At 37.8% G+C, this 12,500-nt stretch overlaps 1 protein-coding gene across 3 annotated transcripts in view; it reads right to left on the reverse strand.

The window, feature by feature from the left end:
- LOC144977666 (patched domain-containing protein 3-like) overlaps positions 1-12,500 on the reverse strand; it is a 44,964-nt gene that overhangs the window by 12,084 nt on the left and 20,380 nt on the right. For all 3 annotated transcript variants that reach the window (XM_078923108.1, XM_078923115.1, XM_078923124.1), the window contains 4 exons: positions 9,019-9,165; positions 7,308-7,439; positions 1,821-1,895; positions 1-232 (listed from right to left, as the gene is read on the reverse strand). The exon at positions 1-232 is cut by the window's left edge and continues 12 nt beyond it. In XM_078923108.1, coding sequence (XP_078779234.1) covers positions 1-232; positions 1,821-1,895; positions 7,308-7,439; positions 9,019-9,165 — 586 coding nt within the window. The remainder of the gene's footprint in view (positions 233-1,820; positions 1,896-7,307; positions 7,440-9,018; positions 9,166-12,500) is intronic.

Genomic DNA, 12,500 nt, shown 5'->3' on the forward strand with positions numbered 1-12,500 from the left:
TATGAAGGCCACAATTCATAAAAACTGAGATCCTGCATTGGCCTGTTTGGCATATTCCCACTACAAAACTTCTTGTACAAGCAATTATAACCTTCCTTGTTAGCCTCCTCTCCGGTTTTGATCTTCATGCATGTAATCGCATGCCTATTCGCGTTCATTCTTCTGCCATGGAGGGTGAGACACCCACCAAAGAAACTGACGTTCGTCAAGTAGCATGCAAGCACACCAATCCCTGAAACGAGTCATGAATAATCATCATTCAACAACACATCCCTGATACCATGAAGTCGCGGCATTGTAGCACTGACAAAGGATTTAATTGGATCAAAATTCACGTGTTTCTGGTCGGTTTTCACTGTTTTAAATATTGTAACCCACTAGTGGACAACCCGCAATATTTGTGGAAAATATGGACTTTTACGAACAGGCATTCATCTATTTTAATTATTATGCGACCGTATTGTGAAAATAAACATTGATCAAGAATAATCTTTTGAGCCATCAACGATCAATTGGTTCGTTAATACGTACTTAGATGCCTACAATTGAAGCTAACAATAGAGAGGCCAGATGGCGATTTCCAAGGCCAAGGTCAAATTTTATGCCCTGGCAAATATCCTAAATAAACATTTGAGTCGAGTGAAAGAATCACCCTTAATTTTTAATAGGTTTGCAAGTTACTCGTATAACAAACTGTAAAGAAATAGTTTTTTTTAACGTGTCAGTAATTATGTGCTTATTGGCAATAATTGAACATGGGCTGTTGGGAGAAATGTCAACCCTCAACCATATTTGTTTTATAGAATAGAGTTGTTTCTTTAAAGGTAGGGTTGGGGGTTAAAATTGTTCCGTACAGTTAGTGTTAAATCTTTGCCAAAAAACACAGAATTATACTGGCAAAACTAAAAATTTATAAAACTATTTTGTACAGAGTAATACCCGAATAACTTGCAAAGCTTTTATTTTAAAGTTAAGGGTAAGTCTTTCACCTGTTGACTCAAATGATTAATTTAGAAAATCTGGAAGGGTAAAATGATCAACTATTTGATTACATATTTATAACATCTGCCAGGGCATTTATAATCGGTCATTTGACCTAGAGAATCGCCAACTGCCCGCCTTGTTGCCATATATTTTGTGCTGCCCCTACAGACATTGTTACCTGACCGATTTCCACAATACAGTAGAATAATAATCAAAACATATGAATGCTTGCTTGTAATAGTCTCTATTCCTCTTAAATATTGCGAATTCTCCATTTTCTAACGTAATGAGACTACTCTTTGCAGAAATAAAGATGTTATAGTGACAGAACCATCATTATAATCATCATCCTCTTCCTCCTCCTCCTCCTCCTCATTATTATCATCATCATCATCATCATCATCATCATCATCATCACTGATTACCTCAATAACTATATTATTATTATTGTTATTATTATTATTATTATTATTATTATTATTATTATTATTATATTATTATTATTATTATTATATTATTATTTATTATTATTATTATTATTATTATTATTATTATTATTATTATTATATTATATTATTATTATTATTATTATTATTATTATTATTATTATTATTATTATTATTATTATTATTATTATTTATTATTATTATTATTATTATTATATTATTATCATTATTATCATTATCATTATTATTATTATTATTATTATTATTATTATTATTATTATTATTATTGTCATCATCAGTTTAAGCATTGTGTACACCACCATTATCACTTCATATTTTTGTCGTAACGTGTGACCGACACATACAATCACATTCCTATTAAGCGCATACCTGTATAGATGCAGAAATTCTGGACACCTACAAAATCGCTGGCGGCACCGATGGTCAGGGACATAAAATTGGTCACTAAAAACAACAAAGAATGATAAGGTAATGATATTATAATGCATTACATTCAGATCAGAAAGCAATTACTTTTTTACAAAACCCGACAATATCCTACAAAGTTATGGGAAGTAGGCAATAGTGGGGAGTGAACCTGATACTCAGGGAAATGTACACCAGTGGGGAGGGAACCTGAAACTATGGTTTTCGGCGGGTTTCGTAAAAAAGCAATTACTTTATTACAAAATCCGCCGAAATCCGAAAAAAAAACCCGACAAAATCCGACAAAGTTATGGGAAGTAGGCAGCAGTGAACCTAGAACTCAGGGAGGTGTCCACCAGTGGGGAGTGAAACTGGGCCTATGGGGAGAGGATATAAGTGGAAAATGAACCTGGGACTATGGGAGATGGATACCAGTGGGAATTGAAGCCGGACTACGGGAGGAAAATGAACCTGACACTATAGGAGGTGGGCACCAATGGGGAATGAACCTGGGACTCAGAGAAGTGCAAACCAGTGGGGAGTGAACTTGGGACTATCGGTGGTCTTTAAATTTTGTTCAAATGATTTGCATACCTGAGGGGAATGAACCTGACACTATAGGAGGTGGGCATTAATGGGGATTGAACCTGTGACTACGAGAGGTAGATACCAATGGACAGTGAGCTCAGAAGGGTACTTCTCTTTTTTCGAAACCTACCGAAGTCGTCGAAAGTTTTGGGAAGTGGGCACCAATGGGGAATGAACCTGGGACCAAGGAAATTGCACACCAGTGGGAAGTGAACCTAGGACTATCGGTGGTCTTTAAATTTTGTTCAAATGTTGTTGGAATTGATGATGTATGATAGGTCAGTGGTTCTCAAATTTAGTTGGATTGTTCCCCCCCCCCCTCCCTAGGGCACCGTGACCCTGTCCACGCCACCCCCCCCCCCCCCCCCCCCCCCCAATTTCGCCATCAACGCAAAATGACTAAAGCAGGCAAAGACAAAACGATAGTTTTGTGCGATATTATTGTGCAAATCTCTCTCTCTCTCTCTCTCTCTCTCTCTCTCTCTCTCTCTCTCTCTCTCTCTCTCTCTCTCTCTCTCTCCCTCTCTCTCTCTCTCTCTCTCTCTCTCTTACTATAGACGGCCCCATTAGATCCCTGGCCCAGTAAATTGACATCATTACCCCTCTCTACGGCTCTGATTATCAACACTTTTTGACAGTAGGTTTTTGTTGCCCGGAGTTTGGGGAGTACGCATCATTTTTTTTTTTTTTGGATGATTTTCATCATGAGGAGTACAAACTGGTGTCCATTTTATTTCAGAAATCCCGAGTTTACTCCTCATTGGTATTAACCTTGGTTTCTCTTCCTACTAGTGCCTACATCTCATAGTCTTGGAGTCACTCCAAACTTATGTCTATATCTTGTAATCATCGCCATCCACCTTCTATAACCACTGGCCCACTCCCCACTGCTGTCCCCTTAAAATAACTTTTGCCGATTTCGGGAGGTTTCGATAAAGTGAAGAACCCTTCTGAGCTAACAATCCACTGGAATATACCTCTCGTAGTCGCAGGTTCAATCCCCATTGGTGCCTACGTCCTACAGTCTAAGGTTCATTCTTCTCTGGTACCCAACTCCCATAGTCCGGTTTCAACTCCCAATAGTATTCATCTCCCATAGTCCCAGGTTCATTTCCCACTGATATCCTCTTTCCGTAGTCACAGGTTCACTCCCCACTGGCGTGCACTTCCCTGATTCCTAGATCCATTCCCCATTGGTGCCTACCTCCTGTAGTGTCAGGTTCATTCTCCTCTAGTACCCAACTCCCATCATCCGGCTTCAATTCTCACAGGTATCCATCTCCCACAGCCCCATGTTCACTCCCCAATGGTGTGCACTTTTCTGAGTCCCAGGTTTATTCCCCATTGGTGCCAACTTCCCATAACTTTAAACGATTTGAAAAAGAGAAATAACCTTCTGAGCTCACTGTCCATTGGTTTCTACCTCTCGTAGTCCCAAGTTCAACCCCCATTGGTGCCCCCGTCCTATAGTCTCAGGTTCATTATCCTCGTGTATCCAACTCCCATAGTCCGGCTTCAATTCGCACAGGTATCCCACTCCCACAGTTCCAGGTTCAGTCACCACTAGTTTACACTTCCCATAACTTTTGACGATTTCGGTAGGTTTCGAAAAAAGAGAAGTACCCTTCTGAGCTAACTCTCCACTGGTATCTACCTCTTGTAGTCCCAGGTTCAATCCCAGTGGTGCCCACGTCCTATAATCTCAGGTTCATTCTCCTCTGGTATCCAACTCCCAAAGTCCGGCTTCAACTCCCAATGGTATCCATCCTCCCATAGTCACAGGTTCATTTTCCACTGATATCCTATTCCCATAGTCCCGAATTCACTCCCCACTGGCGTTCACCTCTCTGACTTCCAGGTTCACTCTCCACTGCTGCCTACGTCCCATAACGTTGTCAGATTTTGTCAGGTTTTGGTGGATTTCGGCGGGTTAAGTAAAAAAGTAAAACTCCCCTGGTATTGCTTTTTTACGAAACCCGCCGAAACTCTCCGAAAACCATAGTTTCAGGTTCACTCCCCAAGATGTAAACTTCCCTGAGTCTCAGGTTCACCACCCACTATTGCCTACTTCCCATAACTTTGTTGGATATCGTCGGGTTTCGTCGGGTTTCGATTGTTTTGGCCGGTTTCTTAAAAAAGTAATTGCTATTTTTCAAAACACGCCGAAACCCAACCCCGGGTTCACCCTCCAAAGGTGTACACTTCCCTGAGTCCCGGATTCACTCCCCACTGCTGCCTACTTCCCATAACTTTGTCGGGTTTCGTCGGGTTTCGTTATAAAGAAATACCGATCTTAGCTAAAGGATTGTTGTGGTATCCTTTCTTTAAAAAATATAGCTTCGTGGAGAACATTGTGCTTATTTGAGTCGATAAAAAAAATTATACGGCGCACAACTCTACTGAAAGATTTGAAAATTAGAAATGCATTTGATACGGATAGATCAACAGATAACTTGATTTCCTTTTATAATTTAAAGTCAGTTTGAAAGTTCGTTGAGTCAAACAGATATCATAAAATACGTACCGACGACACTAACACTCTCAAAAACAACCAATTTCGACACTGTAAAAAGTTGTCAGGTTGGCGTTTTTACGCAAATCTTTGCATTCGAAATAATGTATTCATTTAATTACTTTAAGGATTTCAGATCTACACTAAGTTTTCAAAAGTTTTCATCTATTTATGACATCAAGTATTGTTATTGCCCCTTTGATGCTTTCAATGTGATGGTTTCTAAACAATCGAAATTTAAAACCAGAAAATAGAAGTTGCATTGAAGTTAACATAGGGTTTTAGAAAGACCTTATTAAATGTTATGTACAGTCAGGTGGCTCCGTAGTGCAGTGGATAAGCTGTCAGACTTAAAAGTACTGGGTTCAATCCCATTGTGGATATTTTTTTAAAAAGTTTACTTTATTGAGAAAGACACATTTTTGTTGTTACTTTAAAACCTTAAATTAAGAGGGGGGGGGCGACACTAAAGGGTCATCTTTTTATTTGATGCAATATCCTAAACTTCTATCCACTGTCATAAGGTATATGTTTGGGAAGGATGATTGCATATAATATTTTTCGAAAAAAGTTGCCCGTTGCTATGGAAACGACGCCATATTGGAAAATAAACAACCCATCTTTAAAAGTCAAAGGATTTTTTGTTTATCAACCCATTGCCGTAATATTTTGGCCAGAGGTAGAAAAAAAAGGAAAATAAAGAGGCTCTAGAAGCCCGATTTTTAATTTTTTAATAAGAAACTTTAAAAATTTAAGTTCAAAGTTATTACTCGATTATTCCCCTTGAAAAATGTTACATAATTTCAAATTACTCATAAATTATTTTTTTTTCAAAAATCCGGCTCCTAGAGGACCTGCGTATTTGTATGACACTCATTTGCAGAAAGTTTGAAGAAGATTGGTTGAAAACTGAGGGAGGAGACGAAAATAGCCGTTTTGAGAAAAACGCAATTAAAAGTCAAAGTAAACGAGTTTAGGGAAAAACTCTCCTCTCGCTCTCTGATGGATTGTGACCACATGACATAATTAAGAACAAAGTGATTGGTTGTTGAAGCTAGAGGAGAGATTTTACTTTTCATGGATATGTTTTTGCCTTTACTTAGTTATAAAGACTATTTGATATTCTTTCATGAAGTCAGTCCACTGAAACTAAAAACGGGCAGGATTTAACCATAATATGGGTCACAAAATACGTTATTTTGAGTATTAAAAAATTGCAGATGAAGTACTCGTGTAATTTTTTATGCAGACAAATGGTCACATGACAACATTCCACCAAAATCTAATTTTAGCAAACTGGGTCAAAATTCATCATTTTTAATGTCGCCCCCCCCCCCCCCTTAATCTATTATTATCTTTTTTTAAAAAACAACATCGGTGCCATTCAATGTATTATCGACGTGCATTTATATGTAAACTTCGATTGTTATCATTTTATAATATTTTATCATTATCATCAGTGTATTCGTTTACCGAGTTTTTTTTTATTTTATTGGGGGGGGGGGTATATTTTTCTTCTTCTTTTTTTTTTTTTTTTGGTTGTTGTTTTTCTAAAACTTCCTGTCCAATCATTGTTTATGTCTATTTACCTTATCGACGCCATTCACACTACACATCTCTCATTCGGCCTTAGTGTCTTATTCGTCGTGTTTTGTTGATAAAGGGGAAATCAGAAACGTCCACAGTATGTCTTCGTCTATTAAATTGAGGCTTACAATTCAACACTTATCCTTCGAGCTTCAAGCAGCAACATTTTCATTAATCAACCAGCACCGCCAACGGAGGTGCATAAAAACGGTTCGTTTTTGTACACCCCCAACGGAGGTGCATAAAAACGCCACCAAACACGATCATTATACTGTGAGGTAAGTTCTCGATCCCAGAATCGTCTTTCAACTCTGCTCACGTCTGCTACTTCAGGTTTATTTTTGTAGTTGATTTTCTTACCACAAACTATTTTCACACACGGACAACTGTATGTTGCTGTGTCACGGGTCAGAGGCTATAGTGGCTTACACTTTATGTTGGGCCACACAGAAAAATCAACAGAGAATGTAACAAGTTACACAGACAACGTTGTTTACCAATATGTCCTCATTAAATGATGATGGGTACAATATCAAATTAAAATAGTTCTTTCCCCGCGAAATTGCGGGCTTTTTACTAGTAATATTTTAAAGTCTTAGACGATAATTTTATAGGATTCGAAATATTAGATCTTAGAAATCTACCAGGTCTATAATGAGACACAAGTTAATTATTGTCATACACTACTTTCTATACAACTCGTGACTTTTTTTCTTTCTTAGAGGAAATTCGAATTTTTATCAAATATTGTCCAAACAACTTACATGACGTGATCGTGATGCCTATCCCGGCTTTTCTGAACACCCTGCCGACACGTTGTTGGTTTGTCATATCGGATTTATCCGTCGTCTCACTCCAACATGACATTAAGAGGAAGATGTCATCGACACCAACACCTGGTAAAACATACATTTTGTCCTCTTCAAATGTCATAAAATTGATTACCCTAGCATAGAAAAGGAACAGAGAACCAATGTTAAATGTGCGTAGAAAGGCAATGTGCTTGGCAAGATTCAGTTGTGATGATTAGAGAAGCAAAATAATGGATATCACTAATATAGAGATAACGTTTAAAACGTGTTTAGTCGCATTTTGATAATTGGGAGAAAACTGCAATTTTGTGCCATTTATTTAAGTGACCTAAAAGGAAATTACTTGTCTTGTTTCCCTCATAGAACAATACCCTGAATGTTTTGAAACATTAAATTTTCTCTGGTGATTCTATGGAGTCCATTAGATTGTTTGCGGATGTTAACCCATCGTCTATCTGGAAGTGACAGCAGATTTTGAAAGTCCTCACCTCAAACGATGTTTTGTCACTTGGTCCTCATGAGGGGATAAGGCAATTCAATATTTAATTAAATATTGCTGTCATTACTATTAACTAGTACTTTAGATGCTCTCTAAGATTTTACCAGTCCCATCAAATTCCATGTTGCCCTATTCCATCAGAAAGTTGTCGACATTGAATAGGCCTGCATCAGACATTATACCTATAGATTGTGATACTCACGGTATGACGCATACGCGCCTCAAACGCCTTAGTTTTAAAACCAGAGTTGTTTTTTTTTAAAGATCGCGTATCCTATCTCTTGTGATTATAAAAATGGATTTATATCAAGATGTCGAATTATATTGTTCTTTTTCTCTCAAGGGGCTTTATAGCACATATATATATATATATATATATATATATATATATATATATATATATATATATATATATATATATATATATATATTATGCTGCAATTTTTAGACCTCATAACTCTTCGACGCAGCAAATCATTAAACATACAATATATTTTGTAACTCCTGACAATAAAAGTAACATATTTTCCATTTTAAAAAGCTGATAATCTATCTGTATAAAAAGAAACCCCAAAACCTAGTATATCTTCACACTCACTTGAAAACTGTGACGCAGGCAGCCAGTCTTGTTATAATTTACAATAGATTAGATAAATACAATATTAATTTAAAGACAACAGAATAACTATTGTAATATTCATTTGCTTTTACAGATTCAAATCATGTAACTTAAGCTCAAGATTAAATTTTAAGCATCAGGTTCATTCCTGCGTAATATCGCTTTGACTCCCTCCTTACCGACCAGTTTCCGGTTTTCCCCCAAATTGTCACACCCATCCAACAAAAAGAAATGATTTTTAAAACTGACCCAAAAGCAATGCTATACCCATTTTTGCTCGGTCAAACAAGCTCTACAGCACAGCATTAAATTCTTATAAGTATAACATAATACTCCTTCATATTTTATAATGAACAAAATAATTCAGAATGAGAATAATGTCGCTTGCACCATAACGAATGTAACGATTTTCCTATAATTGGTAGTTGAGAAATCTTGTTATGAAATATATATCTATATATTCTTATTTGTTTTAGAGAAACCCTTTTTCTGAAAGGATTTATTATTCCTTGAAATTGATAAGGATATCCGTCCCATCGACTTACCAAGCAACAGGAAAGGTGTAACACCAACCATATTTACGTATCGCACACCGAGCATGGAGACAAATCCTATAGTTGCGGCAATCCCTAGGCAAATCGCTATTACACCACCAATCGACAGGAATGCACGGGTGCTCACCATATCGCCACCTGCAACAAACAATGAAACGGGTTTGCAACACCCTTTATAACATATAAAACATGATATCAGTAAAATAGGGTGGACTAGGGTGACGAAGGCCATTTGGGGTGACTAAGGGGGTGACTAAGGCCATTTCGGGTGACTAAGGGGGTGACAAAGGCCATTTGGGGTGACTAAGGGGGTGACAAAGGCCATTTGGGGTGACTAAGGGGATGACTAAGGCCATTCGGAGTGACTAAGGCCATTTGGAGTGACTAAGGCCATTTGGGGTGACTAAGGCCATTTGGGGTGACTAAGGCCATTTGGGGTGACTAAGGCCATTTAGGGTGACTAAGGCCATTCGGAGTGACTAAGGTCATTTGGGATGACAAAAGACCAGCCCCCAAATGTGCCCCCAGATTGATATTAAACAAATGTAAAATTACATCATTTGATAGATTTCACTCGTCCCCACATTTTAGAAAAAGAAAATCGGACAAGTAACTTCCATGTCAAGATATAACATTGAGCTTTTATATAGCGTAATATCCACTAAACGTGCTCAAAGCGTTTTACAAGGGGTCTCTGGGCAACAGCAATATTTAACATTTAGTACGGGACATGAAGCCTGTTAGGCGATATTTAATTTTTTTTCGGACAGAGACAACGCTGGTAAGGGTCAGGTACTCATTTTACACTTGAGTACGGTGAGAGAATGTGAGTAAAGAGCCTTTTCCAAGGACTCAATTATGCGCCGAGCGAGGCTCAAACCCAGGATCTTCTGATGCGAAAGCGAGTGTCATCCCACTAGACCACATAGCCGCGCATATATATCATATAAGGATGTTTAAAAGCGGTCAAGATATAACATGTTGAACAATGTTCTTAAACTAATGTGTGGGAAAGGGTGAAATCTTTCAAATGATGTACATTATACCATATTTGCTTAATTATTTTCAATCGGGGAGGGGGGGGGGGGTTCTTAATCACTCCACATGGCCTTAGTCATCCCATTCAACGGCAAGAGTAATTCTTATTAATGTACGCGTAGCAAGCCACGATTTGCAGTTGGAGATATGTAGCAGCACACTATGTATTACGAGACATAAATATCTGAAAACGTGTGTAGGAAATAGTTCCAAAGCACAAACAATATCCCAAAAACCAGCCTGCCTCGAATGTGGACAGGCAAACTAAGTTGGGTTTTTTGTTAATTTTCAGATGTCCATCTCACACCAGTGGCCTTTGATAGTACATGGATCATGTGTTACATAAAAATCTGATGATTAATTGACTATAAATGGGTTGTTTACTTGGTGTTGTATACACACACAAAAATCAGGTTTCGGTAAGTTTCGGAAACATGAACTACCCTTCTAGGTTCACTCTGCACTGGTGTTCAAATCCCATATTCCCGGCTTCACTCCAACAGGGATCATCCTATCGTTGTACCGGGTTCATTCCCCATTGGTCCACACTTCCCATAAACTCAGGTTCATTCCCCTCTGGTGCCCATCTTCCAAAGTCCGGCTTCAATTCCCACATGTTATCCATCTCCCATAGTCAGAGATCCATTTCCCTCTGACATCCTCCTCCCATTGTCCAAGGTTCAATTCCCATTGGTATCCACTTCCCCAAGTCCCTGGTTCATTCCCCACTGTTTCCCCATTTCCCATAACTTTGGACGGTTTTGGTAGGTTTCGGGGAAAAAACAAGTATCCTCTGATGCCCACCTCCCATATTCCAGACTCACTTCTCCCATGGTCCCAGGTTGATTTCCCTCTGATATCCTCCTCCCATAGTCCCATATTCACTCCCCACTGGTATACATTTCCCTGAGTCGGGTTCGGTGGGTTTCGGCGGGTTTGGCGGGTTTTCTCAAAAGTTTGACCCTCTCATAGATCGCATGATCTCTCTCATGATTAAGTTTATAAGAATTCAGGTCAGCGCTTGATTATTTAAAAGTCTAGCTCATTAACATGCTTACATCTAATCTATAATGACAAAGCTTAATGACACTAATCTTTGATCACCGCCAAATTTACAAGAATCTTTTATATCACAAGAAACAGCCAATCAAGTTCAAACATACGTAATTGGTATCACGTGATACGTTTTGTTTTGATAAACGAAGCGCCATAATGTAGCAAAGACTATGAAAAATGTTTTTTTTCTCTCTTTTTTTCTTCTGAAATCAAAGCCCTATCTCCACTGAGTAAAAATGTTTTTGAATTTTGAAAATCCATTCATAAATAAAAAAGTTATGCAGTTTCAAAGGTGTCATTTATTTGGATGACTCACAAAGAGAAATAAATACCGAAAATATGGGACGCTTTTTCTGCGTTTTATTCTGGTTTGTGACTGTATCTCGCTTAATACGTGGAATTAGATGTTAAAACTTGGCAATATTATGGCAAAATTATCAGAAAATATGATGAATCCATCAGAAGAGTTCTAACTTGTATAGTTTGGAGCTGTATGGCAGGGGCGGTTGGTCACATTGTATTTAAGGCGGCACAAATCCGAAATACAGAATCAAATTTTATTGGTCTAGTTAATTTAACTTAATTTGACCTACTTTGTATGTGTGTATGTGTGTGTGTGTGTGTGTGTGTGTGTGTGTGGAGGGGGGTATTGCATTGTTTGCATATGGCGTGTATTTGTGTGTACGTGTATGTGTGTGTGTTAGAATATTAACGAGACGTACTCACAAAAGAGCATCAATTATCTTGGACAAAACTTGTCTGTTAACTTTCATCTGTTCATTATAACGACTCACAGACGCAGCATGTCCTGTTTCCAACTGATTTCATATATCTACAACGTTGAAAAGTTTATATTTAACAGCATCTGTGACATGGCTATTTCATTCAGAATGTTTCTTCAGTGCCTGAGAGATGTGCGCAATATCACTGAATCCTCCTGTTGTCCGTTATAGCATACATCACCAAAAATCAAGCAATAAAAACAATGAAGCGTTTTACGGCTTTCACTGGCAGTAAGCCATTCAACATTTTAAAAATAATCATTATTAAATCGGCGCTGTCTCCTCGGTGTGTTAGAAACTAAGTTAAAATTCACTGGTTTGTGTGGACCTAAATCTTTCACCACTATTTTCTCTTGAGGAATCGATTTTCAATTAAAAAATCAACATGATTCATGATTGGTTACAAATTACAGAAATAACTTTTTAAAATAAAATGATTCAAGATAAAAACAGGTAGGTTTCATAAACAATGACAACAGCGATAATACATTTTCTCTGAATACTAACGGTATGACACACAACTTTAGAATAATTGAATTTAAAAATCCACATTTAATTCCAAACGCAAAGCACTTGTTAACTTCACACACAATCAGC

The sequence above is a fragment of the Berghia stephanieae genome, chromosome 1, assembly GCF_034508935.2.
Source record: "Berghia stephanieae isolate SIO BIC M18660-M18661 chromosome 1, UCSD_Bste_1.3, whole genome shotgun sequence".
Classification (NCBI taxonomy): domain Eukaryota; kingdom Metazoa; phylum Mollusca; class Gastropoda; order Nudibranchia; family Aeolidiidae; genus Berghia; species Berghia stephanieae.